Source organism: Podarcis pityusensis (assembly GCF_964106645.2).
Source record: "Podarcis pityusensis genome assembly, chromosome: 11".
Taxonomy (NCBI): domain Eukaryota; kingdom Metazoa; phylum Chordata; class Lepidosauria; order Squamata; family Lacertidae; genus Podarcis; species Podarcis pityusensis.
The window spans coordinates 6,761,060-6,789,028 of NC_138036.1; the positions used below are offsets into that span (position 1 = coordinate 6,761,060).

At 44.8% G+C, this 27,969-nt stretch overlaps 1 protein-coding gene across 1 annotated transcript in view; it reads left to right on the forward strand.

Annotated features, from left to right (window-relative positions):
* The window catches only part of PIK3C3 (phosphatidylinositol 3-kinase catalytic subunit type 3), a 109,709-nt gene that overhangs the window by 62,350 nt on the left and 19,390 nt on the right, over nt 1–27,969 (forward strand). Inside the window, exons 21-22 of the mRNA XM_080972108.1 lie at nt 6,896–7,064; nt 12,738–12,828. Coding sequence (XP_080828234.1) covers nt 6,896–7,064; nt 12,738–12,828 — 260 coding nt within the window. The remainder of the gene's footprint in view (nt 1–6,895; nt 7,065–12,737; nt 12,829–27,969) is intronic.

Consider the following 27,969-nt stretch of genomic DNA (forward strand, 5'->3'; position numbering starts at 1 on the left):
CGTCTTGCGGAACGACTCAAAAAACGCAAAACCCTTTCGTCTAGCGAGTTTTTCGTCTTGCGAGGCATTCGTCTTGCGGGGCACCACTGTAGTTGTTTATTTCCTTGACATCTGATGGGAGGGCGTTCCACAGGGCAGGCACCACTACCAAGAAGGCCCTCTGCCTGGTTCCCTGTAATCTCACAGTAAGGGAACTGACAGAAGGCCCTCGGCTCTTGACCTCAGTGTCTGGGCTGAACGATGGGGGTGGAGACGCTCCTTCAGGTATACTGGGCTGAGGCCATTTAGGGCTTTAAAGGTCAGCACCACTACTTTGAATTCTGCTCGGAAACGTAGTGGGAGCCAATGTAGGTCTTTCAGGACCCGTGTTATATGGTCTCGGAGGCCTCTCCCAGTCACCAGTCTAGCTGCTGCATTCTGGATTAATTGTAGTTTCCGGGCCACCTTCAAAGGTAGCCCCATATAGAGTGCATTGCAGTAGTCCAAGCGGGAGATAACCAGAGCATTCACCACTCTGGCGAGACAGTCTGCGGGCAGGTAGTGTCTCAGCCTGCATACCAGATAAATTCATAGATGTGATGACTGTGCTCTGGCTCCACAGACAGAGGCAGAAATGTTTCTGAATACCAGTTGCGAGAAGCTACAGGATGGGAAAGTGCTTCTATGCTCGGATACTGCTTCCACGTTTCCCACAGGCACCTGGTTGACCACCAGGCGAACAAGATGCTAGACTTGGAGGACCATTGGCCTGATCCAGCAGGCTCGTCTTTGTTGTTGTTGTTTAGTCGTTTAGTCGTGTCCGACTCTTTGTGACCCCATGGACCAGAGCACTCCAGGCACTCCTGTCTTCCACTGCCTCCCACAGTTTGGTCAAACTCATGCTGGTAGCTTCGAGAACACTGTCCAACCATCTCATCCTCTGTCGTCCGCTTCTCCTTGTGCCCTCAATGTTTCCCAACATCAGGGTCTTTTCCAGGGAGTCTTCTCTTCTCATGAGGTGGCCAAAGTATTGGAGCCTCAGCTTCACGATCTGTCCTTCCAGTGAGCACTCAGGGCTGATTTCCTTCAGAATGGAGAGGTTGGATCTTCTTGCAGTCCATGGGACTCTCAAGAGTCTCCTCCAGCACCATAATTCAAAAGCATCAATCTCGTCTTAGATTCTAATAATGGTATTTTATTTGTTAAGAAATTTGCCAGCTGTAGCTCAATGGCAGAGTATCAGCCGTGGTTGCAGAAGGTCTTGGGTTCAACTCCTACCATCTCAAGGTCAGACTGCAGAGTCTCAGCCGATCAGTGTAGACTTCTGTATGAGCTAAAAATGCTGCCATGAGTCTTTGGATTAAATTCACTCAACCAAGATTATTACAGTGGTACCTCGGGTTACAGATGCTTCAGCTTACAGACGCTTCAGTATACAGACTCCGCTAACACAGAAATAGTACCTCGGGTTAAGAATTCTGCTTCAGGATGAGAACAGAAATTGTGCTCCAGCAGCGTGGCGGCAGCAGGAGGCCCCACTGTATCTCAATTCCCGCTCACAAGACTCTTAACTGTATTGTTGCTGCCTTACTTCTAAACCAAATTTTCCATTGCAAAAAAAGAAGATGAAGCCTTGAGGTCCCATTGCTTGCCATTAAATTCACTCATCCTAGCTTATTACAGTACAGTGGTACCTCTGGTTAAGAATTTAATTCGTTCTGGAGGTTCGTTCTTAACCTGAAACTGTTCTTAACCTGAGGTACCACTTTAGCTAATGGAACCTCCGCCCGCTGCCACACAATTTCTGTTGTCATCCTGAAGCAAAGTTCTTAACCTGAGGTAATATTTCTGGGTTAGCGGAGTCTGTAACCTGAAGCGTCTGTAACCTGAAGCGTCTGTAACCTGAGGTACCACTGTATTGTTGATGCTTCTAAACCAAATTTTTCATTGCAAAAAAAGAAGACAAAGCCTTGAGTTCCCATTGCTTGCCCCCTCTCCCTCTTTATTTTAAGCTGTTTTTCAGTCATTGTCATGACTGTTGACTCTGACAAATTTGAAATAAGAAATGCTCGTTCTTTGGGAGGAAACAGTTGATTAAACTGACAGAGACAAATAGCTTGGAGCCATTTCTCGTGGCCCTTTTAACCCCTTTCCCTGCAAATATTCATCCAGGGAGACGGCTGAGAGTGAGAGGGGTCAGCAAGGCTCTCATCTTGGGGTCTATGAATGGCGGCGGGAGCCCTGCAATATGAAATGCTGATTATTTGCAGTCCTTAACTCAGTACAGATGTGTCGTGCTGTTGTGCTACTCATGAATATTTCGAAACAGAAGACCAATACTCCTGGACTGCGTGTGTGGACAGACATGCAGGATGACTTGCGGCGATTAGACTCGTGTTTATACCATTTGCTACCCATAGTTCTTGGAAGTAGTTTACATAAAATGCAAATACATGTGCATGCAGCAGACACAACTGCGACAAAGCAACGAAATTCAAATGTCTGGATCTACAGTACAGTCGTAGCTTGGAAGTCGAATGGAATCCATTCCGGAAGTCCGTTCGACTTCCAAAACGTTCGAAAACCAAAGCATGGCTTCTGATTGGCTGCAAGAAGCTCCTGCAGCCAATCGGAGGCCACGGAAGCCCTGTCGGACATTCAGCTTCCAAAAATAGTTCGCAATCCGGAACAGTCACTTCCAGGTTTGCAATGTTTGGGAGCCAAAACATTCGGGAACTAAGCTGTTTGACTTCCAAGAAAAAGTTGGAGTACAAGGGAAAAAAGCCATTCCGGGGCCTGCAGATCAGGGGGGCACAATTCCAATCTACAGCTTAGCTTCTTCCCTCTTTCCTTATGGCAGATAGGAGCCTATTGTAGGGTGGCACCTTCTTTTCTGCAGCTCCTTAAAATATATTAGTTTAGGAATGCCCGCAGGTGGCGCTGTGGGTTAAACCACAGAGCCTAGGACTTGCCAATCAGAAGGTTGGCGGATCAAATCCCCGCGACGGGGTGAGCTCCCGTTGCATGGTCCCTTCTCCTGCCAACCTAGCAGTTCGAAAGCACATCAAAGTGCAAGTAGATAAATAGGTACCGCTCCAGTGGGAAGGTAAACGGTGTTTCCGTATGCTGCTCTGGTTCGCCAGAAGCGGCTTAGTCATGCTGGCCACATGACCCGGAAGCTGTATGCCGGCTCCCTTGGCCAATAAAGCAAGATGAGCGCCGCAACCCCAGAGTCGGTCACGACTGGACCTAATGGTCAGGGGTCTCTTTACCTTTTTATCCTGCCATGGTTGCTTTAGTTGAGATTTCTGCATTGCAGGGGGTTGGACTAGATGATCCTTGATGTATCCTCCAACTCTACGATTCTCTGATTCTATCAAAACACCCAGAAGTTGCACTTGTTACATTTATTTTTAGCCAACGTTAGTTCTAATCATCATTTGAATAGTTTCAAATACCTGTTTATTGTCGGTGATTTTTAACATTTCTTCCTATATACATAAAAGGGGAAGGGTGTCGTCACGCTGCAGTTGAGGAACAGCAGGCAGTCAAGCAAACTGTGTGGGTGGCAGGCAGCCCAGACAAGCTGGTTTAACTGGGGGAGGGGGGAGCACTGTGAAACATCTCCTCCCCTCTGTTAAACATGCCTGCAGTGAGGTTTAACAGTGGGATGTGCGCTTCACAGAGTGATTTGGAAACTGTTGTGTGATACTCTCCCCCTTCTTTTAAAAGGGTTTTGGGATTGAGCAGGGAGGAGAAAGGCTTGGGGCAAGCAGGGGTTTTTTGGGGGGGGTTACGCTGCTTAGAAATTTTCTTGCAGTCAAGTGGTATATAAATTCTGTTAAATAAATACAAACAAAACAAAAGCATTTGTGCAACATAAGGAACAGTGCTGATATTGTAACCTAAGGTGCAGGATTGGGCATGGTGCAAATCTTTATTTTTATTTGTGGAACAGAAGGTATAACGTGTTCTAGTTCTATTCTGTTTGATGAGGGCCTAACAAGCATTTAATGCAATTGCAAGGTACACAAATGGTGTGTGAGAGAGAAAGACAGACAGAGAGAGAAATATTAATATTTCTTTTTCCAGTTCCTTAATTTTTGCACTCCTCCACCAATCCTTCTTGTTGTTCTGACGGCTTTTGAAGTGTGCTACACAGATCTACTGAACTAGCTACATATGCAAATGAGGCTAAGATTAATTAACACCTCTTATTCCCTGTGTACAGAACTGGATGAGAAATGTAATTGCAGCCACAAGACTTATTCTGCTGTCTTTTTTTTTTTTTAATACATGTATCTCTATACTCATCATTATGACAGTCTTGAAATAAATGAGTAGAGAGAAGAATCCCTCTAAATGTTCTTAATTAAATAACTAGTGTAACTCTGCAACATAGATCAAAGCCTGCTGATTTTCAAATATTTTTTTTCAGATGTATGTGTTATTTTAAGTGGGTAATACATTTTACTGCTCTTGAGTGGAGGTAACCCAGGAAAATTTGAGATTAGTGTGGCTTAAACATATCTGTCTGTGTGTGGGATTGTGCCTTTTTAAAAATCACATCCATCCTTAAATGGGTCCTATAAAGTAGGTAATAGGGATCCACGCCATTTGCCAGCAGTGTGGAATGTAGCAATGCAAGTAATCAGCACCTATGGAACCATGCCTGTTACATCATTGATGTTTGAGCACCATGGACTCTAGCCCTCCTAGCTGAGATTTCCCCCACTGCTGAGATCTTTCAACAGAAAATACTCCGCTCGGATTATGGAACCTTATCAGATTTTGATAATTTTCTTTTGTCAACTTCTCCTTTAAATCCATTCATTTTATTGGTATTTTCTTCTGAATGTTTAATTTTATTTAAGCTGCTTAGATGGCATTATTAAGCTGTATATAAATCTTGCTTCTACTGTACAGTGGTACCTCCGGTTGCGAACAGGATCCGTTCCGGAGGTCTTGCCGCATCCCGAGGAATTTGCAACTGGAGGACTGCTTCTGCGCATGCGTGCGATGCGTAGAGCACTTCTGTGCATGTGTGAGCGGCGAAACCTGGGTTTGCCACTTTGGCAACCCGAAGTTTACATTACCCGAGGGCAACATAAGCCGAGGGTCCACTGTAAAAGTGCTTGTTAAACTACGGAACTCACTGCCATGGGAGACAATGGTGGCCACCAAGTTGGATGACTTTAGAAGAGGATCAGACAACTTGACGAAGGATAAGACTTCCCATGGCTACTTGCCAGAATGACTGCTCTGCCTCCACAGTTGAAAACAGTCTCCACAGTTGAAAGCTTCTGAATACCAGTTGCCAGAAACTGCTGGAGGGAAGAGTGCTCTTGTGTAATAGCTTAACAGTATGCAAACACCATGGCTACAGCAGCCAAGCTAGAGGGACATCACTTTGGTCAAGGATAGAAACTTGACCTCTCACCAGGAATGTTGAGTTCTCCTTCATCTGTAAATTCATCACCATCCATCCAAGGCTTTTATTTCCAAGCAGGGCATTGTACCAAGTCTCCTTCATCCGAAGAGACTTTCTGGATCCACTCAAGGGGCTGTCTGGTCCAGCATGCTGTTTCCAGCTGTGGTTGGAAATACCTAATAATAATAATAATAATAATAATAATAATAAAAAACAACTTGGGCTGCCACCCCTTTGGTTCCATAAACTCGTCCCGAGTGCCCACCATAGATTGTGGGTGCCCACAACCAAGGGCTTCAACTTGGCTTCAACCCACAAATATATTATTGTGGGTGCCAAAGCATTCATGGCTCCCTGGAGTTGGCACCAGTGGTGCCCAATGTGTGTGTGTGCGTGTGTGTTCTTCATGCCGCTGGAAATGTTTACCGCTCCTCCGTTTTCATTTGTTTTGGGGTGTTGCATTTAACTGGCGTGGCCTTTCCTCTTTTGAAAGTCAGCTGGTTTATTATCATTTGAAAAGGAGTATGCCTCATAAGGGGGAGTGGGGAGATTGAAGGGCATAGTGTGCTCTCCAGCCCCCATGAAAAATGCAAAATAATCACAACTTCAGGTAGAATAATGAGCTCTCATTGCTTTGAGCCAAGGTGGAATGCTCTCATAAATGATTCATAGTCAACCAACTGACAATATAAATGAAGAAATCCTCAGTTTTCATTCTGTAGCCCCCACCCCAGCAGTATCACCTTATTTCATTATTTTTTTGTTGCTTTTGTCTGTGTTTTGTGTGCTCTGTCTGTTGTAGGGCTGACCATTCTATCTGTCAATGCACAAATAAATACATACATAAATATACATACACATACATATACACATGTGCACACACTTACGCAAAACACAGAGAAACACACACATATCATAGAATCATAGAATTGTAAGGGAGTGACAGGGTCATCTAGTCTTTCCCCCCACAATGCAGGAATATTTTGTCCAAAACCATCAGAATGCCTACATTACGCAAATCCAATTGACAAAACACATTAACGTAATAGGCGTATAGTAACAATCGCAAAGTTATTTACTAGAGACTACTTAAGGGACACTGGTGGTGCTGTGGGTTAAACCACAGAGCCTAGGACTTGCTGATCAGAAGGTCGTGGTTCGAATACCCACGACGGGGTGAGCTCCCGTTGCTCGGTCCCTGCTCCTGCCAACCTAGCAGTTTGAAAGCACACCAAGTGCAAGTAGATAAATAGGTACCGCTCTGGCGGGAAGGTAAACGGCATTTCCGTGCACTGCTCTGGTTCGCCAGAAGTGGCTAAGTTATGCTGGCCACATGACCCAGAAGCTGTACGCCGGCTCCCTTGGCCAATAAAGCGAGATGAGCGCCGCAACCCCAGAGTCGGGGGATATTATTTATTATTTATTTTTATAATAAATAAAGATGCCATAATAATTAATGATGATGCACCTTCTCTCCAAATGCAGGCAAACTTTTCCACATCGATTTTGGCTATATCCTGGGCCGCGACCCAAAACCTCTCCCCCCACCCATGAAACTGAACAAAGAGATGGTGGAAGGTATGGGGGGGACGCAAAGCGAGCAATACCAGGAGTTCCGCAAGCAGTGCTACACAGCTTTCCTTCACCTGCGCAGGTAAGCTTTTAAGCTTTTCTGCTGCTGGGCTGGCCAGCCGGCTCTTCCTTCGCTTTTGAGCAGAGAGGATGTCTGGCTGGCACAATCACAAATGCAGTCTTTTCATTTTTACCATCACACTTTTCTTCTGCTCCTGCTCTTGCTTTATTTCTTTATCTTTTTATTTTTAAAAGAACACAAAACAAACTCATTCCTCTATTCCAGGCATGTCCAACTCTCTAGAGACTACGGTCTACTCCCAGTATAATAAAACTGGCAGTGATCTACCCATGATCATGCCAAGATCATGCAAATGATCTACCCGTTGCCATTGCCAAAAGATGTTGAGCTTTTTTTGAAGAGCATTGGCAAGAGGAGTTTTGTTTTGACCTTCTTTTGGGGAACATTTATGGTGACAGCAGCATAAATGGGCGCAGAGCGGGGCGCAGAGCAATTATTCAGGAGCACACAGGTGATCATTTTTCTTAATCCAGCGATCGACCTGAAGCACCCCAGGGATCGACCTGGAGATCACAGTCGACCGGTTGGACATGTCTGCTCTATTCCATAAAAAAAACAAAGCGGCGGACCACAAATATACAGCAAAAAAAATGTGAAAAGCAAAAATCTTGGTTATAATTCTAACACCCTAATTTCGAATTTTCCTTTTACACTGCGTTACCTGTTCTGTTATGCAGATGTGGCCTTTGGATCGATATTGGGTCATGCTAAATTTTAAATCGCAGGGGAAAATGGAGACGGGCCCAAATTTCATCCCACGAAATTACTACAGTGCAAAACTCCCATGGTTTTTATTTTTATTTTTAAATTAACAGGGTTGCAGTGAGTTTTATTTTCTTTTATTCTCGGAAAGAATTATCATGGAAAACACTGCAAGCAGTCCTCTAAAGGTAAAGGTAAAGGGACCCCTGACCATTAGGTCCAGTCATGGCTGACTCTGGGGTTGCGGCGCTCATCTCGCTTTATTGGCCGAGGGAGCCGGCGTACAGCTTCTGGGTCATGTAGCCAGCATGACTAAGCAGCTTCTGGCGAACCAGAGCAGCACACGGAAACGCCATTTACCTTCCCGCCAGAGCGGTACCTATTTATCTACTTGCACTTTGAGGTGCTTTCGAACTGTTAGGTTGGCAGGAGCAGGGACTGAGCAAGGGGAGCTCACCCCGTTGCGGGGATTCGAACCGCTGACCTTCTGATCAGCAAGTCCTAGGCTGTGTGGTTTAACCCACAGCGCCACCCGTGTCCTAGCAATCCTCTAAGCTTACACTAAACTTCCACGAGTGGTTTTTCTGTCATATTAAAGGTCACGTAAAACAAGGAATTAAGCAGGTAAGGAAGTGTCGGGATGATAAACGAAAGTGATATCTGAACGCAGCCTTTTAGTGGCGATCCTTGGGAGACGGACGTGAGGGGATAATGTGAAAGGATGTCTGGGGAAGTAGTGCTCCGTCTTCTTGAAAAGTAGAGATGGGAGGGAGAAAGAAATGCCTTTGATAAGCTGTCATTGATAATGCATTAGAAGCAATTCAGCAGAATGAGAAAACAAAGTTATTAATCGGAGAGCTCGGTTACTCCCATCTCTCCCAAGAATCATTGCAACCGAATAAACCTGTGCAGGTGACATTCAGAGTATCAGTTACACATATCCTAATAGGAAAGTAGACAAAATGCTTCTGTGTGTCTGAGAAAGAGAGAATAAGTACATCTTGCACAGGTCTGGAATTTTCTATTATCTCTGGCAACACCTGCCAAATTTCATTTCCAATGTTTTTAAAAACATACACCCCCATCCCAAGCATTTTTAGGGAAGCTTTTAATGTTTAACAGATGAGTGGGGTAGAAATAATAAATTGTTGTTGTTTAGTCGTGTCCGACTCTTTGTGACCCCATGGACCAGAGCACGCCAGGCACTCCTGTCTTCCACTGCCTCCCGCAGTTTGGTCAAACTCATGCTGGTAGCTTCAAGAACACTGTCCAACCATCTCATCCTCTGTCGTCTCCTTCTCCTTGTGCCCTCCATCTTTCCCAACATCAGGGTCTTTTCCAGCGAGTCTTCTCTTCTCATGAGGTGGCCAAAGTCTTGGAGCCTCAGCTTCAGGATCTGTCCTTCCAGTGAGCACTCAGGGCTGATTTCCTTCAGAATGGATAGGTTTGATTTTCTTGCAGTCCATGGGACTCTCAAGAGTCTCCTCCAGCACTGTAATTCAAAAGCATCAATTCTTTGGCGATCAGCCTTCTATTATTATTATTACTACTACTACTACTACTACTACTACTACTACTACTAAGAAATGCAATTTGACACCTTCATTGTAAGGAGTTGCATTGGATAACCCTCAGGGTGTCTTCCAACTATGGTTCTATGAATCTTAACTCTGCATAAAGGAGCTTTGTGTGTGTGCTCCTGTGTACCCATAAGTGTCAGGAAGGGAGCTAGATGGGCTCCACTGGGAGGTGAACTCACAGGGAAGAGCAACAGGTCTCAGGAAAGACGTGAGCAAAGAGAGAACAGGTGTGAAGAGCTCTAAAGGTGAAGACGACAAACTGGAAATAGATGCCGACAGTGACTGAGAGCTACTGTTCAGTCTTCAGGGAAGAGGTGATGGTGGCGATAGTGTCCGGAGAGAAAGATGACTTGAGCAGAATTGTTGTGCGCCGACTAAAGAGGAGTGATGTGCCACAAGGTTGGGCCCACGGAGAGGACATTATAGATACGAGATGACCAGAGCAAGGTTAAAGGGGCATTACTTACGAATTGGCCCCAGGTGCTAAGGAATTGCCTTCTCTCTTAATTTATGGATAGCTGGATGTCCGGAGTTGTGCAAAGAAGTGCTAATAGACAATAAGATTAAAAGGTGAAGAGCGTTGAGGATCTAGCGGTTACAACTTGATTGCCTTTCTAAACGCTCCTAATAATGTGCAATAATAAAACCTTTGCCGGCGCAGCCTTTTGTCTCCAGAAAGCCTGAACGGGAATGAATTTAAATGGCTCGACACCTTGATTGGATCTTTTTTTATGATGCATGTGGAACAAAACGCACAAAAGTGAGGAATATTAAAGATAATAGTTGGAGAGAAAGACACTTGGAATTTGTGCCCAAGGAATTCGTTTCAGGGTGGGGTGAGATACAGAAGAAGCTTGCTCAAGAAGGTAGCGGGAGACTGGGGGGAATAAACCCACAATCTTTTTCCGTTAAATATATATAAAGCATCTAGGAAGAATCAGGGAGATATCTGTTCTGAAAACCAGACTGCAGTCTGGGGAGTCTCTCAAGTAACTCTGAATGGCTGTATAAATATATTAAAAATATGCTGAAAGCTGGTGGGGGAAGAGAGAACACAATTCAAATGAAAACACCCTGAGATAGAAAAGAAAGGGAATAATTTGTTAAAAGAATTATTTTCCTGCCTTTTTTTTCTGTCTTCATCTTCTGTCTTCAAGGGAGATTCCCTCCACCCCCTTGCTCCTGTCACAGGGAAATGTCATTGTTCAACGGTGATGCTTTCTGTTCTTTGCTAGCTAATTAATTGCGTTTCAGTTCAGCATTGGTAGTGTTTAGCAAAGGCTGGCGAAAAGTCTCAATTTTTTAAGGCTTTGTGTCTTCAGTGGCACAGGAAGAAGGAAGATAAATGCAGCTTAACTGCAGTTGATCTATTGAGGACTTCATTGCCTTACCTTAATGACCCGTTGTGCAAGGAGACACTTGAAAAGCACAAGAACATGAGAGCAACCTTGGCAGATCAGACCCTGAGTTCATCTAAACCAGCTTCCTCTTCCTGGTGCCCTTCAGGTAGTTTTGGACTACAATTCCCATCATCCCTCGCCATCAATCCCAGACAGCTCTTCAACCCCAGCTACGGACAATGATGATGGAAGCTGGAGTTACGCACAGGTGAGCCTGTGCTCAGATTGAAAGACCTACATTGGCTCCCAGTACATTTCCGAGCACAATTCAAAGTGTTGGTGCTAAAGCCCTAAACAGCCTCGGCCCAGTATACCTGAAGGAGCATCTCCACCCCTATCGTTCTACCCGGACACTGAAGTCCAGTGCCGAGGGCCTTCTGGTGGTTCCCTCACTGTGAGAAGCCAAGTTGCAGGGAACCAGGCAGAGGGCCTTCCTGGTAGTGGCACCCGCCCTGCGGAACGCCCTCCCACCAGATGTCAAAGAGAACAACTACCAGACTTTTAGATGACATCTGAAGGCAGCCCTATTTAGGGAAGCTCTTAATGTTTGGCAGATTATTGTATTTTAATATTGTGTTGGAAGCTGCCAAGAGTGGCTGGGGAAACCCAGCCAGATGGGCGGGGTATAAATAAATTATTATTATTATTATTATTATTATTATTATTATTATTATTAAAAACAGCAAAACAAAACATTTTCCCTTATTTGGATTTCTCCTCTCCTGTTAAATAGGTCAGTTCAAATAATCACTCACAGTGGAAGCTCTTTCAAATCTTGGTACTAACTATTATTAATTTAATTTTTAAATTAAATTTATATATAAAAAAAGCCCACACACTGTATTTTACTTTTAAGAAAGTAAAATGTTAAGTGCATTCCCTTGAAACGCCAGCAGCTGTTTCAAGCATACAGACTTCAGTTGTAAAGCTCAAGGCAGCTGTCAGGCTGTTCCTTTTTAATGGTTACAAATGGCTTTTGGATCTCCAAAGTTATAGGTGTAAAACGGTTGGTTCACATAATTCACAGAACTTTGGTCGGGTGCTAACGTTGGACAGGAGACACGCTCTGAGCTCCACACAGTGGAAGTGCCAGAAATATTTTGGTCCAGCCCCTGAAATGCCCTTTTAAGGAAAAGTTCTTTAAACCATCCCCAAAGGCTCAGTCAGAGGTAAAGGACCCCTGGATGGTTACGTCCAGTCAAAGGTGACTATGGGGTTGTGGCACTCATCTCGCTTTCAGGCCGAGGGAGCCGGTGTTTGTCCACAGACAGCGTTCCAGGTCATGTGGCCAGCAGAACTAAACCGCTTCTGGCTCAACAGAACACCTTCATGGAAACCAGAGTGCACGAAAACGCCGTTTACCTTCCCACCACAGCAGTACCTATTTATCTACTTGCACTGGCGTGCTTTCAAACCGCTAGGTTGGCAGGAGCTGGGACAGAGCAACGAGAGCTCACCCCGTCGCGCAGATCCAAACTGCCAACCTTCTGATTGGCAAGCCCAAGAGGCTCAGTGGTTTAGACCACAGTGCCACCCACGTCCGAGTCTGCTCCTTGGACAAGGCAGCGTGGATTTCGCACTGCCAACCAGTGGTGCAATGCAAGTGTTGGGAACTGCATCTGACAAGACGAAGAAAAAAGAAGTTCCCCACCCATCTTGCGAAGGTAACATAGTCTCTCATCCTCCCTAGGAAATTTACTTTAATTAGCCAATGCTTCAGCTAATGCCAACAAAAAGCTAAGGTTGCTCGTTTTCTACTTGCTGTAGGTTCTTTTTTGAGTGCGATTAATTTGACCTTCGGATGTCTCATTTTGTCCACATTGCGCATCCAACTGTATCTAAAATTTTGGCTGGCAGGCTGCCAATTAAGAATCCACTTCATGCATTGAGTCCCTATAAGCCTGTTCCACAATACTCTCTGGTTGTGGCTAAATTGGCTTCCCCTCTGGGTTATTATTTTCTTACCATGTCTGCCGTCTTCTTCTCCACAGGTATTCCAACCTCATTTTGAACCTGTTCTCCCTCATGGTCGATGCCAACATCCCGGACATAGCTCTTGAGCCCGACAAGACTGTAAAGAAGGTAAGAATTGAATACAAAAGTGTGTGTGTGTGCTACGAGATGTGCTCTGCCCACAGAGAGGGGCTTGGCTCCCAAACTCATTTCATTTATTCTTCCCTCCATTTCTCAGCCCCCTGCCATAGTGTGTCAAAGCACACATGCACTGTTCCCATGAAATGGTGGTTGTTGTATTTGTTGATTGAATTTATATTCCGCCCTATACCCGCTGGTCTCAGGGAGGTTCTCGAGATAAAATCAGAATGTTGTTGTTGTTTAGTCGTGTCCGACTCTTTGTGACCCCATGGACCAGAGCACGCCAGGCACTCCTGTCTTCCACTGCCTCCCACAGTTTGGTCAAACTCATGCTGGTAGCTTCGAGAACACTGTCCAACCATCTCGTCCTCTGTGGTCCCCTTCTCCTTGTGCCCTCCATCTTTCCCAACATCAGGGTCTTTTCCAGGGAGTCTTCTCTTCTCATGAGGTGGCCAAAGTATTGGAGCCTCAGCTTCACGATCTGTCCTTCCAGTGAGCACTCAGGACTGATTTCCTTCAGAATGGAGAGGTTTGATCTTCTTGCAGTCCATGGGACTCTTAAGAGTCTCCTCCAGCACCAGAATTCAAAAGCATCAATTCTTCAGTGATCAGCCTTCTTTATAGTCCAGCTCTCACTTCCATACATCTCTCACTTCCATACATCATTCCATAAAATCAGAATATAAAACCACAAAACACATAATCAAAATAAAGACAACAGCAACACAACAACACATTTTAAAAGGGCTTAGGGTGCCAATCAAGTTTTCTTTGCTTCTGCTGGTTCAGAAGTGGAGAACGCTCTGGTCTTTAAGGCCAGGCTTCTCTGTCTGAGCTTTGAAACTCTTCCCAAGCTGAGGCCCCTGCCAACCCTGCTCCACATGCCTCCTCATGTTGGAATATCACCTCAAGCCATGGAGTTGCCTCTTGCTTGCCTGCTTGGAGAGATGTGAAGGGGTTCTGCTGAAACCTCTGGCTTTTATGTGACTGCAGTATCGCCTGCACTACAAAGGTAAGAGACACGTCCATCGTCCCACCTTTTTTGCCTCTGGCTCTGCCAATCATTCCTGTTCCACCCCAGGAAAATCACCCAGAAGGAAATGCAGCTCTCAGGCTGAACAATGCTATTCCTGACCACCTTGGATTAGTTGGTTGCGAGGGTATCTGGCTGTGTTCAAATGTTTCAAGATGCTCATAGTGTTTTTGAATGTTTTTAGATTAGGGTTGCCATATTTCAAACAGTAAACCCTAGTTTAGATGTTCTTTTAATTTGTTTTTATGTCTTGTAAAGATGTTTCAGATTATTTTAATTGCATTGCATTTTTTTAATTGTATTGTTGTTTGTTCCCCTGGGCTCCTTTGAGAGGAAGAGCTGGGTATAAATTTCATTGTTGTTGTTTATGATTGTGATAATCCCTTGTGCGGCCGTGTGCTTGAACTGCGGCACACAGAGGACTCTAGCAGTATGAACTGGCCCAGGGACCGTTGCGAAGTGAGAAATGTAATGTTGGAAGTGATCCTAGACATTATCCGAAGGAAGTCTAGAAAAGAAGCGGGAGGGCAGCTTGCCAAACAAGAGCAATCTCATCTCTGTCTTCTGATGATTCAGAAACCCATCTTATTCCAGCCTGGTCTCTTTTTAATTTGACGGAGGAGGGGGAATAGCCACTTCTGAAACCGTTCTGATTTCTCTGGTGGGGGGTTTTACGTTTCCTAACCCTCGTCACTGCACCGAGATGCAGTCGTCAAGGATATATAATTGGTAGAAAGCTGGCCATCAAAGAACGAAATTGGCAGTTGTTCTGGATTTCAGGGGTCTTGGTTCTTTTCTTTTCTTTTCTTTTTTCCTCATCTGCAGACTTCAAGTTCTGACTTACCACTTAGTTTAATCCCATTCATCTCTGTCAGGAGTTCAGTGTTGCTTGACGTGATGCTGTTTGTGTTCGGCCTGGACTCTGTCTTGCGAGCAATCTGCCACTCTTCCTGTATCAAATGGAGAGTCTCCTCCTTTGTGTTTTCGTGCCAATTAAGGCAGAACATAACCGGCTTGTTATTAATATGTGGGCAACAGCTTTCATGTTTGATTTGGGCAACGGCGTACATGTTTTCGTGTTGGCTGGAGAGAGCCATCCATCCCAATTTCTCTTTCTCCATTCAGACTACATTTCAATGTGCCACTTGCTGAGAAGCGTTTCTGGGGTCTTTCGAATGCTTCTTCTTCTTCTGAGTTTTGCCGATCTTGTAAAAGACTCATCTTATTATATTATATCTATGCTTCTGCATTTGGAATCTTATTTATTTTGTCAGTCCTTCACATCACAGCCTTTTTTGTTCCCTTTGTTTTAATGGAGGTGTCTCCTTTCCATTTTTCAAAGTCTACTTTAATGGAAAGTCTAATAGAATAAATCCCAAAGCACTTTCTTCAGGGATGGGGGTGGGGAGAGTGGAATCAGTTTGTGTGATACCTTGATGTGCCTTTGAAGTTTAGTAATCAATTTCTCTCTGGAACAGTGAGTCGCTCTTGATCTTGTGTGACAATATGTTGTCTTAATGTCATAAGACTGAAGATCTGGAAAGTTTATGGATGTTATGATGTTCTTATTTAATTTCAATAGCTCTCCAGGCTGCACTTTCTTTTACAAAGTTTGATCATATGTGCTTTAATTATTTTATTTTATTTTATTATTTATACTCCATCCATCTGGCTGGGCTTCCCCAGCCACCCTGGGGGGTTTACAGCACATTAAAATTGTAAAACATCAGACATTAAAATTTTCCCGATATACGGCTGCCTTCAGATGTCTTCTAAAAGTTAGATACATTGGTATCTCGGGTTACAGATTCTTCAGGTTACAGACACTTCAGGTTACAGACTCCGCTAACCCAGAAATAGTACCTCGGGTTAAGAACTTTGCTTCAGGATGAGAACAGAAATCGCGTGGCAGTGGGAGGCCCCATTAGCTAAAGTGGTACCTCAGGTTAAGAACAGTTTCAGGTTAAGAACGGACCTCCAAAACGAATTAAGTTCTTAACCTAAGGTACCACTGTAAAGGTAAAGGGACCTCTGACATTTAAGTCCAGTCACAGACAACTCTGGGGTTGCGGCGCTCATCTCGCTTTACAGGCCGAGGGAGCTGGCGTTTGTCGGCAGACAGTTTGTCTGGGTCATGTGGCCAGCATGACTAAGCCACTTCTGGCAAAACCAGAGCAGCGCATGGAAATGCCGTTTACCTTCCCGCCGGAAGGTACCTATTTATCTACTTGCACTTTTTGGCGTGCTTTTGAACTGCTAGGTTGGCAGGAGTTGGGACCGAGCAATGGGAGCTCACCCCGTCGGAGGGATTCGAACCAGCGACCTTCTGGTCAGCAAGCCCAAGAGGCTCAGTGGTTTAGACCACAGCGCCACCCGCGTCCCAACTCTTTTCGGTATATTGAGCCCCCAAACATGTCCAATGAAAGTGTTGCACTTGCCCACCAATAGCAAAAAGCCTTGTGCTGAAATCACCAGTGAAATAGCTGGAGTCCCCAAGCGATGCTGAATCTCCTTAACTTCCAAGCCTTGAAGGTGACGGCTGGTATCTCAGTACACGGTGATCTCTAGGAGATCTTCTCCCCAGTTCAATAGCTTTTACTTTGTATGTGCTGCCCAGTCTGAAGTGAGAATGATGTCTTATAAAATCATCAGGTATTCTGGGAGAAATTTGAAACCGAATTTATATTATTTTTTCCGCTCCCTGTGGCAAAGCTTTTCTTTCTGCAACCCTATCAGGAAAAATCTATATTTATCTAATGCTACAGTTGCATTGATTTTCAGCAATATCATCTCTCTCTCTCTTTTTCTTTCTCTTTTGTTCTTTGTTACAGAAGAGAATTTTCCATTCTTGGCACATCATTCCTATGAAGCAATGTGTTTGGGCTAGATGTAAATTGGGATCTCTTTGCTAATAAAGAGCCAGATTTTTCCAGTACCTGTTTGATAGTATTTTATCACCCCTTGCCATATAACTGATTGGGGAACTTTTTTTTTCCAGTCTGAGGGCCACATTCCCTTCAGGGCAGTATTCCGGGGGCCAGATTCCAGTTGTGGGTGGCGCCGGAGGCAAAAGTGGGTGGAGCAAATAAATGCGAATTTTGCCTTTGTTTCTTCACCCATCCGTCTCTGTCCTCCAGCCAGGCAAACTCATTGTTTGTTGTTGTTGTTTAGTCATTTAGTCATGTCCAACTCTTCGTGACCCCATGGACCAGATCATGCCAGGTACCCCTGTCCTCCACCACCTCCCACAGTTTGGTCAAACTCATGCTGGTAGCCTCGAGAACACTGTCCAACCATCTTGTCCTCTGTCGTCCCCTTCTCCTTGTGCCCTCAATCTTTCCCAACATCAGGATCTTTTCCAGGGAGTCTTCTCTTCTCATGAGGTGGCCAAAGTATTGGAGCCTCAGCTTCACGATCTGTCCTTCCAATGAGCAGTCAGGGCTGATTTCCTTCAGAATGGAGAGGTTTGATCTTCTTGCAGTCCATGGGACTTTCAAGAGTCTCCTCCAGCACCAGAATTCAAAAGCATCAATTCCTCATTGTTATAAGAGACTATTCTGGTGTGTTGTAAACAAGGCCACGTTTCAGCTCTCGTGAGTGGAGTCGAGAGCGGAGACAGTTGCCGTAAACTTCTCCTGGCTGAAGTGGGCAGCTTTGCTCAAACTCATTTAAACAAGATAACGCCACGTACATTGTGTTGAGGAGAATTTAAACAGATGTTTTCGGTGTCTTGATTGATTTTCGTCCCCCGTCCCCCTCCTCAAAGCTTTAAACAAGAAATCCATATATATTTCGAGAAACTCAAACAAGATAAGGATCCATTTTGCCTTGACCTGTAAAATTAAATTACCTGTCGGTGCCTGAATGAAGTCAATAGCCCATTTTCAGCCATAATATCATTTTCATGGAAGGCTTGGGGGCGAAGACTTGTAAAGTACGCGATGTTTGCCAGGCTACAAGACAAACACTGCTATTTGCTTTATGCAGATGGGTGTTCTAAGTCAATTTTCTCATCTCCTGGTGCAAGTGCTCCCTAAAGCACCAGGATGACAGAAAAGGGAAACAAAGAGTGGCTGAAATTCATTATTTTAAACAATAAGATAAAATAAAATCCTGCGACTCCAGGTGCTTGCGGGACTCTTCAGAAACTTCAGCTGCAGGTTTGACCAGGGCCCGTTTTTCAGGTGATATATTTCTGATGTTGCACAACTTTCACTGATGTAGATTCATAATGCTTTTATACAAATATATGGTGTGGCTGCATTTGAAATACTGCGTATAGTTCTCACCTCAAGCATATATATATATATATATATATATATATATATGAATGATATCTGTTTTCCCCCAATTATATTTTATTAAGCTTCAGCATGTTTAACATCTACAGTCATAATTTCATCTTTTCTCTTATTTTTGTCAACTTTCCTCCCCATTTTCCACAGAGTTGTTGTTTCTCCCCTCCTGCTGCTGTTCTATCAAATCATAGCCACAAATATCATAATCTAATTACTTCCGTTGCTCATGGCTCAAATCCTGCTCACAAGTTCATCATCCTATAATGTTTCTTTAAATAGTCCGAAAAGGTGTTTGCATAATTTCTAGACCACCCTTCATTCAAGAATCACAAGGCGGTTTACAATATAAAAACTCAAACATACATAACATTCTTCTTCTTCTTCTTTGGCGATCACTCATAGCCGAGTAAGATTGTCTTCCATAAACAGGGTTTTAACAGTGAGTCCATAAGTGACTGTGGAGGCCAATTCTGGATCCACATGTCCTTCCACAGTGGGGACATAGGTTTCCGGGCAGGAGTTGATCACGGTGAGGGTTTGCCAAGTGTGCCTTCCTCTTAGCAAGTTTCTCCCCTGCGTCCTGAGTTCGAGTGTCTTCAAAGCCCATGACACCTTTGGTAAAGGCTGTTCTCCATATGTAGCACTTGCAGGCAAGTGTTTCCCAATTGTTGGTGTTCATACTACATTTATTTTAGATTTGCCTTGAGAGAGTCTTTAAACCTCTTTCGTTGACCACCAGCATTACGCTTTCCATTTTTAAGTTCGGAATAGAGTAGTTGCTTTGGAAGATGATAATCAGGCATTCGCACAACATGGCCAGTCCAACAAAGTTGATGTTGAAGAATCGTCGCTTTGACACTTGTGATCTTTGCTTCTTCCAGTACACTGGCATTAGTTTGCTTATCTTTCCAAGTGATGTGTAGAAATTTTCAGAGACACCGTTGATAGAATCTTTCGAGGAGTTGGAGATGGTGTCTATAAGTGGTCCATGTTTCACATGCATACTATGTATACATAACATAGTAACATGCAAAAGCAGTAACTCCACCCCCACCCACTCCAAATATTGTAGAATTAGAGAAGGTTCAGAAAAGGGAAGCCAAAATGATTAAGGGATTGTAGCGACCCGCCTCTGAGGAAAGGTTGCATTGTTCGGGACTTTTCCATTTAGAGAAAAGACAAGTAAGGCATGGTTTATAATTTTATAGTTTATAAAATATGCATGGCCCTGTTTCGAACTACAGTGGTACCTCAGGTTACATACGCTTCAGGTTACAGACACTTCAGGTTACAGACTCCGCTAACCCAGAAAGAGTACCTTGTGTTAAGAACTTTGCTTCAGGATGAGAACAAAAATCACGCAGCGGCGGCGCGGCAGCAGGAGGCCCCATTAGCTAAAGTGGTACCTCAGGTTAAGAACAGTTTCAGGTTAAGAACAGACCTCCAGAACGAATTAAGTTCGTAACCCGAGGTACCACTGTATTTAAAGAAATATTATAGTACAGTGAATTTGTGAGCAGGATTTGAACTATGAGCAACATAAGGAATTAGAGATTATTGTCTTATTGTTATGATATAAGAGAGAGAAGATAGGATGCAGCAAGAGGGAAATAAATAAATAAAAACACCACAAAAAATGGGGTGGGAATTCGACAAAGCAAAGCAAAAATATATTGTTATGTATTGGAATGTATATGTGATTTTTTTTTTTTTTTTGAAAATTTAATAAAATATAACTGAAATAAAATTATTCATGTCATGGAGAAAGTGGATTGAGAGTAAGGTTTTTTCTCCCTCTCTACAATTTGTGGACGTACAATGAAGCTGAAAGTTGGAGGGCAGATAAGAGAAAGTGCTTAGTCATGCAATACATTGTTAAACTACGGAACCCCTTGCCACAGGAGACTGTGATGTCCACCAACTTGGATAGCTTTAAAAGCGGATTGGACTAATTCATGTAGGAGAGGGCTATCAGTGGCTACTGACCGGGATGTCAGAGGCAATATGTCTCTGAATACCAGCTGCTGAGGTTCGCAGGTGGGCAGACTGCTGCCCCATAAACAGCAGCCCCTTTCATCCTTTTGACTCCAGCCCCTGTCATTCAGAGGTGCAAAGCCTCCAGACATGGAGGTCCCCTCTTGCTATCACACTGCCAGAGCTGAGCAGATCCCTTTAAAATATAAGGACAGGGTCATAAACATCAACATTAAAAAAAAGAAAACAGTAGATTTCTATTGCAATTATTTGGAAAGGGATAATATCAAGATGATTAGAAGATGGCAATTTGGGGAGGGGGGGACCTGAGTATGTCGTGTGTAAGAACAGCTTACTGTATGTGCTTTGATTATTTTTAATGAAGATACAGTTGCTATAGTGATCCAACGCAGAGAAATATTTTGGTAGACAAAACTCTACATCACTCTTAAGTATCAGTGGGTATAAATTAGCCTATTTATGGAGACAAAGGCAGGAGAATGACAGAAGTGTGTCGGAGAGGACTGCTTTTGTACCGAAGCCGTTCGAAATCATCTTCCCCTTAAGCTTTAAACACCAACAGAGTAAAGATTGTGAATAAATTAGAGCTCTCTGTTTCCTGCGATTGTTACAGCACAGGGGAAGCCTTTATCAATGGAGAGGTGTGTAAAAAGGGCAAGGCCTCCATTTGATTATTACTATAAAGTAGTTGTGTTTAAATTGCACCATGATTTTAAAAGATTTTGCCATGTTGCCCTTAACAACAACCTTGTGAGGCAGGCAGGGCACTTTTGCTCGCATTTTACTGGTGTGTGCTTAGAAACCCATGGGCTGGATCGAGAAAATATCTGCCCTCAGATCCATTTCCACGTATTGTGAAATTGCTTTGGGATGTTTTACGGGCAGCCAAAGAAAGGGTCTCAGAGAGTGTCCATGGCATATGTGGCATGGCTTATGAGCAGAAAAGGATAAGCGAAGCCGGGCTTTCCTCAGCAGATGCTAAGCTGCAGAGATGCTCTTCCATTTAGTAAAGGTAAAGGGACCCCTGACCATTAGGTCCAGTTGCAGACGACTCTAGGGTTGCGGCTCTCATCTCTCTTTACTGGCTGAGGGAGCTGGCATACAGCTTCCGGGTCATGTGGCTAACATGACTAAGCCGCTTCTGGCGAACCAGAGCAGCGCATGGAAATGCTGTTTACCTTCCTGCCGGAGTGGTACCTATTTATCTACTTGCACTTTGACATGCTTTCAAACTGCTAGGTTGGCAGGAGCAGGGACCAAGCAACGGGAGCTCACCCCATCACGGGGATTCGAACCGCCGACCTTCTGATTGGCAAGTCCTAGGCTCTGTGGTTTAACCCACAGTGCCACCCGCGACCACCAGCTAGTTCCTCAAAATTGGTACGTGCAAAAAACAGATGTGCAGCAGATGGTTTTTAACGTTCCCCATTTAACATTGCATGCAGAAGTTCCTGATTTCGGCCCCCAGCATCTTCAGGTACCCCAGCATCTTCCCCTACCTGAAACCTTGGGGAGGCAGTCAGTCCAGACAATCTAAGCTTAGGTGGACTACTGGTTAGACTCAGGAGAAGGCAGCTTTTTCCCTAAACATCCTCCTGGAAAAGAATGTGTTGTTTCTACTTTTTTTGCAAAAGAAGTTTTCCAGCACTTCTCCTTTTTCACCAGAAAATTAAAAGAAATTCAGCCAATGCTGCCTTGGGTGAGGAAGTCAGTGCAGCGATTTGCAAATATCCCATTTGTTTCTGCTTTAAGTGTCTCCCTCCCCAGCTTCCAAGATGGATAATGGTTCAGATGACAATAACTACAGAATATTTTTGTTCGTTGGAGACCAAAGTGCTGGGGGGCACTTGGCAGTATTGTTCTCTAGGTAACACTTGGATGCAAGTTTCCTATTGTTCAATCTAAACGAGACAAAACAAAACTAGTCTCCTCACCCCCTCCCCAAGCCTTTGAGCCAAGCGACCTCAGAGTTCAGCATGTGTCTTTCTTAGCAAACATGACCTTTAAATGAGAGAGCATCTGGGACCAATGATTTCTTTGCCAGACAAAAGAAACGCAGGCGGGTTTCAGAAACATAATGCTTCTGACTGCCTGTGCTCTCTCCGGTGAAACATCCCTGGACTTACAGCAGGGGCCGCTGCTGCATTGTGTGGTTTTTTTTATTTAAAAAAAAAAAATCGGAGTTCAGGAGCGGGGATGGATGATAAAGGCCATCTATTTTCATCAAGCCCAGCAATGCCTGTAAAAAAAAGAATAGAAAAAGTAGCCCTGTTTTAACTGTTGATAGCATCCGTTTCCTTGACGGAAAGTGACAGCAGGAAGGTTCAAGCGATCCCAAAGGAGCCGCAAGTTTCTGCTCGTAGGATATGACGATGCTCAGCGTTTGCTAAACATTTTGCACAGACAAATCCCCCGTGCAAAAATAAAATTAAAAAATGACTCGTATTTCTCCACTGCTTCATTTTTCCTTTTCGTTTTTTAGGAAGACCTGAGCAGGAGAGGTGGTGGGAAATTACCAGAATAAGGCAAAGAGGTAGTTGAGGTTTCTCTACCTGACATTTACTTCCATCTCTGAGGTGGTGCAGGAGGAATGAGCCTTTACCCTACAGCTTCCTCTGCACTTCGTCCCAGTGTTGCACTTGTAGAACAAAGCAAGGAGGAGGATGGGGACAAAACTAGAATTAATTTGGCTCTACCTTCCATTGGCTCCTGATTAGGAGAGGTTGTGTCTCTCTGCGTTTCTGCCTACATCCAGGGCCAGCCCACACATGAGGCAAGGTGACTTGGCTGCCTCAGGTGGCAGGATCCACAGGGGCATCAGATCCAGCCTCCAAGGAGTGCACCATCTGCTGCAGTTGTCGTGGCATTGACAGCTGTGGCAAGCTCATTGGGGGCCGGATCTGCCAGCTACAGTGGCCTCTTGGCAAAGAGTGTGGGAATGTTGCAGACACTAGGAGAGGATATATTGATTTAATAGTATCCTTCCTAACTCACGCTTCTGAGTCAGCAGCAGAGTGCATTCTCCAATATATAGCAGGAAGCTAGTTTGTAGATTTGTTTGAATCTCTTTACTTAAGCAATCCAAGAAGTTTACTCACATTCAGTTCACAGTTGGATCCCTGAAGGCAGGCTTTTGCTTAGAGTTACAGAAGAGGGTTTGAGTTCATCCCATATGGGAACTCATCCCACATGCAGTCCAAGAGAAGTAAATGGAAGAAGAACGATGGTTGTGTGACCAGCCCCTTTTATAGGGTCTCCCAGAGTCACACCCACCTACCTGGTGACACGCACGGGAAGGAAGCTCCAGACCAGGTTTGACAGGAAGTCTCCTCTTGGCTAGAGTAACACCCCCTGCGTGTCCACTCTGGGCAAACAGGAAGTGTTGTATTTGACTTCTTATGTTACACCCCACAAAGAAGAAGAAGAAGAAGAGTTTGGATTTGATATCCTGATTTATCACTACCCTAAGGAGTCTCAAAGTGGCTAACAATCTCCTTTCCCTTCCTCCCCCACAACAAACACTGTGTGAGGTGAGTGAGGCTGAGAGACTTCAGAGAAGTGTGACTGGCCCAAGGTCACCCAGCAGCTGCATGTGGAGGAGCGGGGAAGCGAACCCGGTTCACCAGATTATGAGTCCACCGCTCTTAACCACTACACCACACTGGCTCTCAGAGGAGAGAGGAGGTGTTGCTGGTCTCCTCCCAGCCTTGCTCCATTTTTCCTCTGGCCTCACTCACCACTGACTTGTGCATCCCCCCAGCTCAGAATGGAACATGACCCCTGTACCATCAAAGGCTGCCACCCCTCTCTCCAAAAGAAAGACACTGTGTGATAGTAACATAGGAATCTGCCTTTTACCATGGCACACCATTGATCTTGGTAGAAAAGCAATGACAAACCTAGACAGCATCTTAAAAAGTAGAGACATCACCTTGCCAACAAAGGTCCGTATAGTAAAAGCTATGGTTTTCCCAGTAGTGATGTAATAATAATAATATAATAATAATTTATTATTTATACCCCGCCCATCTGGCTGGGCTTCCCCGGCCACTCTGGGCGGCTTCCAAAAGAATATTAAAATACTATAATACATCAAACATTAAAAGCTTCCCGAAACAGGGCTGCCTTCAGATGTCTTCTAAAAGCCTGGTAGTTGTTGTTCTCTTTGACATCTGGTGGGAGGGTGTTCCACAGGGAAGGCGCCACTACCAAGAAGGCCCTCTGCCTGGTTCCCTGTAACTTGGCTTCTCGCAATGAGGGAACCGCCAGAAGGCCCTCAGAGCTGGACATCTGTGTCCGGGTAGAACGATGAGGGTGGAGACGCTCCTTCAGATATACTGGACCAAGGAAATGAAACCACTGGACCACTGGAAATGAAAGCTGGACCATAAAGAAGAATTGATGCTTTTGAATTATGGTGCTGGAGGAGACTCTTGAGAGTCCCATGGACTGCAAGAAGATCAAACCTCTCCATTCTGAAGGAAATCAGCCCTGAGTGCTCACTGGAAGGACAGATCGTGAAGCTGAGACTCCAATATTTTGGCCACCTCATGAGAAGAGAAGAGTCCCTGAAAAGACCCTGATGTTGGGAAAGATTAAGGGCACAAGGAGAAGGGACGACGGAGGACGAGATGGTTGGACAGTGTTCTCTAAGCTACCAGCATGAGTTTGACCAAACTGCAGGAGGCAGTGGAAGACAGAAGTGCCTGGCGTGCTCTGGTCCATGGGGTCACGAAGAGTCGGACACTACTAAACAACTAAACAACAACAACAGCCATTGATCTACCCAGCTCAGTATTGTCTACACTGACTGACAGCAGCTCTCCAGGTTTTCAGGCCAGGCCAGCTTCCCAGCCCTACCTGGAGCTGGCAGCGGTTGAACTGGAGATGTTCTGCATGCAGGCCAGATGTTCTTCCACTGAGCTAAGGCCCTTCCCCAGTGACTTTGAGCCCTGGTGGAAGCAAGCCTGGACTTCCTTCCTACATGATGGAGTGTTGGGGCCCGCTGCCTTTGCAATGAGCAAAGTGATGAGATGTCTGTTAAGCTGTTCATTCATCATAGAGTGAATCAGCAGTGCCTGGTAGCCTCGCTGGAGGCAGAGCGCTGTAGCAACAGATAACTTTCAGAATGGTTGACTTGCAATTAGTCTTGTGAATGAAATATCAAGGGGTGTGTGGGAAAACAGAAGCTTGCCAGACAAGCTTTGTGACTTGGTGTGGACTCTCTTTCTTTCTTTCTTTCTTTCTTTCTTTCTTTCTTTCTTTCTTTCTACCTAACTCTTGAGTTCGCAACATGTAGTCATTAAACATTGATACCAAATTGCCCAGAGTAGCTGACTCAGGCATTGTTAGCCTCTGCCTCAGGAAAGCAGGGTCTGGGCTTACACAGTCTAGCTTGTTAATCCTTCATTCCTTTGGGGCAGGTTATTGCCTTATGGGCAGCCTAATGCCTGAAGCCAGAATAGAAGAGATCCTTGCCCTGGCTTGGTTGAATGACCCTTGGAAATTCATGTTGCTTTTGCTGGTAGCTTCTTTGGAGCATAATTCTGCCATGTCTAATCTCTTGCATCTGTTATTATTGTTTCTCCTACTGTTGTTAGGTGGTTAAAAGGAAGGGCGTTTTATCTCAGTAGTAGAACATGTGCTTTGCATGCAAAGAGGTCCCAGCGACAGAGCTCAGGATCTCCAGCTGAAAAGAATGAGGTAGGGAGTGGTGGCAAAGGCCCCTGTCTGGAACCTGCAGAGCAAAATAGACAATGGGTGGGAAACCTGGGGGCTGGATCAGGCTACGAGGCCATTTGGGCGAAGCCTGGGGTCACCTGGGGTCATTAAGGCAGCAAGTAAGGATGCAACTGGGCCAAAGGAGTTTTGCCGCAATCAGCTGATCACCCAAACATGCAAAAATAAGTCTCCTGGTGTCATTTTTTTAAATAATTAGTGGGTTTTTAAAGGATTTTCTTGTGCTATAAACATGGGGGAGTACATCTTTCATCTCCACTTTCAATTTATAGAGTCTTTTTTCACAGTTCGTTTACATGTAGTGAGAGATGCTTTCATCATGGTCATCTTGCGATTTGGGGGAAAGAGAAGGGAGGGAGAGATGGAGGTTGTTCTTTCGTTCTGTTGCATAATGTTAGTGTAGGGGTTTGTGTCAGCATCACTGTGAGAGGTTAGGGCAGTGGTGGCCAAACTCAGCCATCCAGATGTTTTGGGACTACAGCTCCCATCATCCCTGACCACTGGTTCTGTTAGCTAGGGATGATGGGAGTTGTAGTCTCAAAACATCTGGAGGGCCGAGTTTGGCCACCACTGGGTTAGGGGGTCCAGTGCTTGGCTGGTTGATTTCAGGTGGTTGCAGTGTGGCTTGCTTGTACGTAACTAGACACCGGAAGGACCTGTCAGGAGTGAACATAGACCACTGGTACCCAAATGTCCCCCTATCTCATTATGGTGCCAGGTGATTGACAGGCGAGTGGCCCGCCCACAAGTCAGCTTCAGCTCCTGGGTGAGATAGAGATCAGCCCACCAGCCAGATCCACCTCCCCGTTCCTGGAGTAGACAATTCTCAGAGCAGGCATTCCAGGTGGACCAATGACTAGGCTCTGCACAAGACTGGAGCTTATATCCATAGGTGAAGCCAGCTTTCTCCCATCGGAGCCAGATATCATGCAAAAGGGGAGAGGTTTGCATCAAGATACGTATTTAGCCTTGAGATGACTGGCTGGAGCTCCATTGCCCAAAAGCATATGGGGCGTGAGTAATTGAAGATCGTGGAATCACAGAATTGTAGGGTCTGTCCAACCACCTCCAATGCAGGAATCACATTTAACGAATCCCTGACAGATGGCCATCCAACCTCTGCTTTAAAAAGCTCCTACGAAGGAGAGCCCACCGCTTACCAAGATGGTCTGTTCCACTGCCAAACAGCTCTTACCATCAGAAAGTTCTTCCTAACATTTAAGAAGATGACATCTACAATAATACAGTGGTACCTCGGTTGTCTAAAGTAATCCATTCCGGAAGACCGTTCGACTTCTGAAACATTTGACAACCAAGGCGCAAAGGGTGGTCTGCAAAGCCAATGGAGAAAATTGGGGGGGGGGGGACACAGAGGAAGCCATTCAACTTCCGAGACGCATATGAAAACGGAAGCATTTACTTCCGGGTTTCATCATTCGAAAACAGAAACATTCAGGTTCCAAAATGCTTGAAAACCGAAGTACCACTGTACTATGGTTCTTATATTTATAACATGCCTTGGGCGGCTGCGGCTGTGCAGCGTTGAAGAAGATCAAACCTTGCACACAGGCTTGGAGTTTCAAGAATCGTTATTGCTCATGAATGAACACTTTACATATCAAGGAAACAGGTGGAGTAGTTAAAGTGCCCCTTACCTTCTCATTGTGGAGCAAACCTCTGGCCACTTTTCCTCGCCTAAACCCATTCTATTTACATTTCTGGAATTTTAACGGTAGGCAGAAGGAGTTTTGATCTCAATAATTCCATTGTAATTCTTCCAAGAGGTGAGGAGGAAGAAGAAGAAGAAGAAGAAGAAGAAGAAGAAGAAGAAGAAGAAGAAGACGACGAAGAAGGCGGTAGAGTTTTTGGTCAAAAGGTTTGTTTTGTGCTAGGAGTAGCGGAAAAGAGGAAGCTGCTTTATCTGTGATCTCCCGAGTTACTGAAGAGAATCTGCAGTTTATTCTGACACTGATGGAATGCATCCTGGGGAGCTTTGATGCGTATCAGTTAAAGAACTACCTTCATGGTTACTGTACTTTCTAAGTCCACATAAAGCCCGGGGGG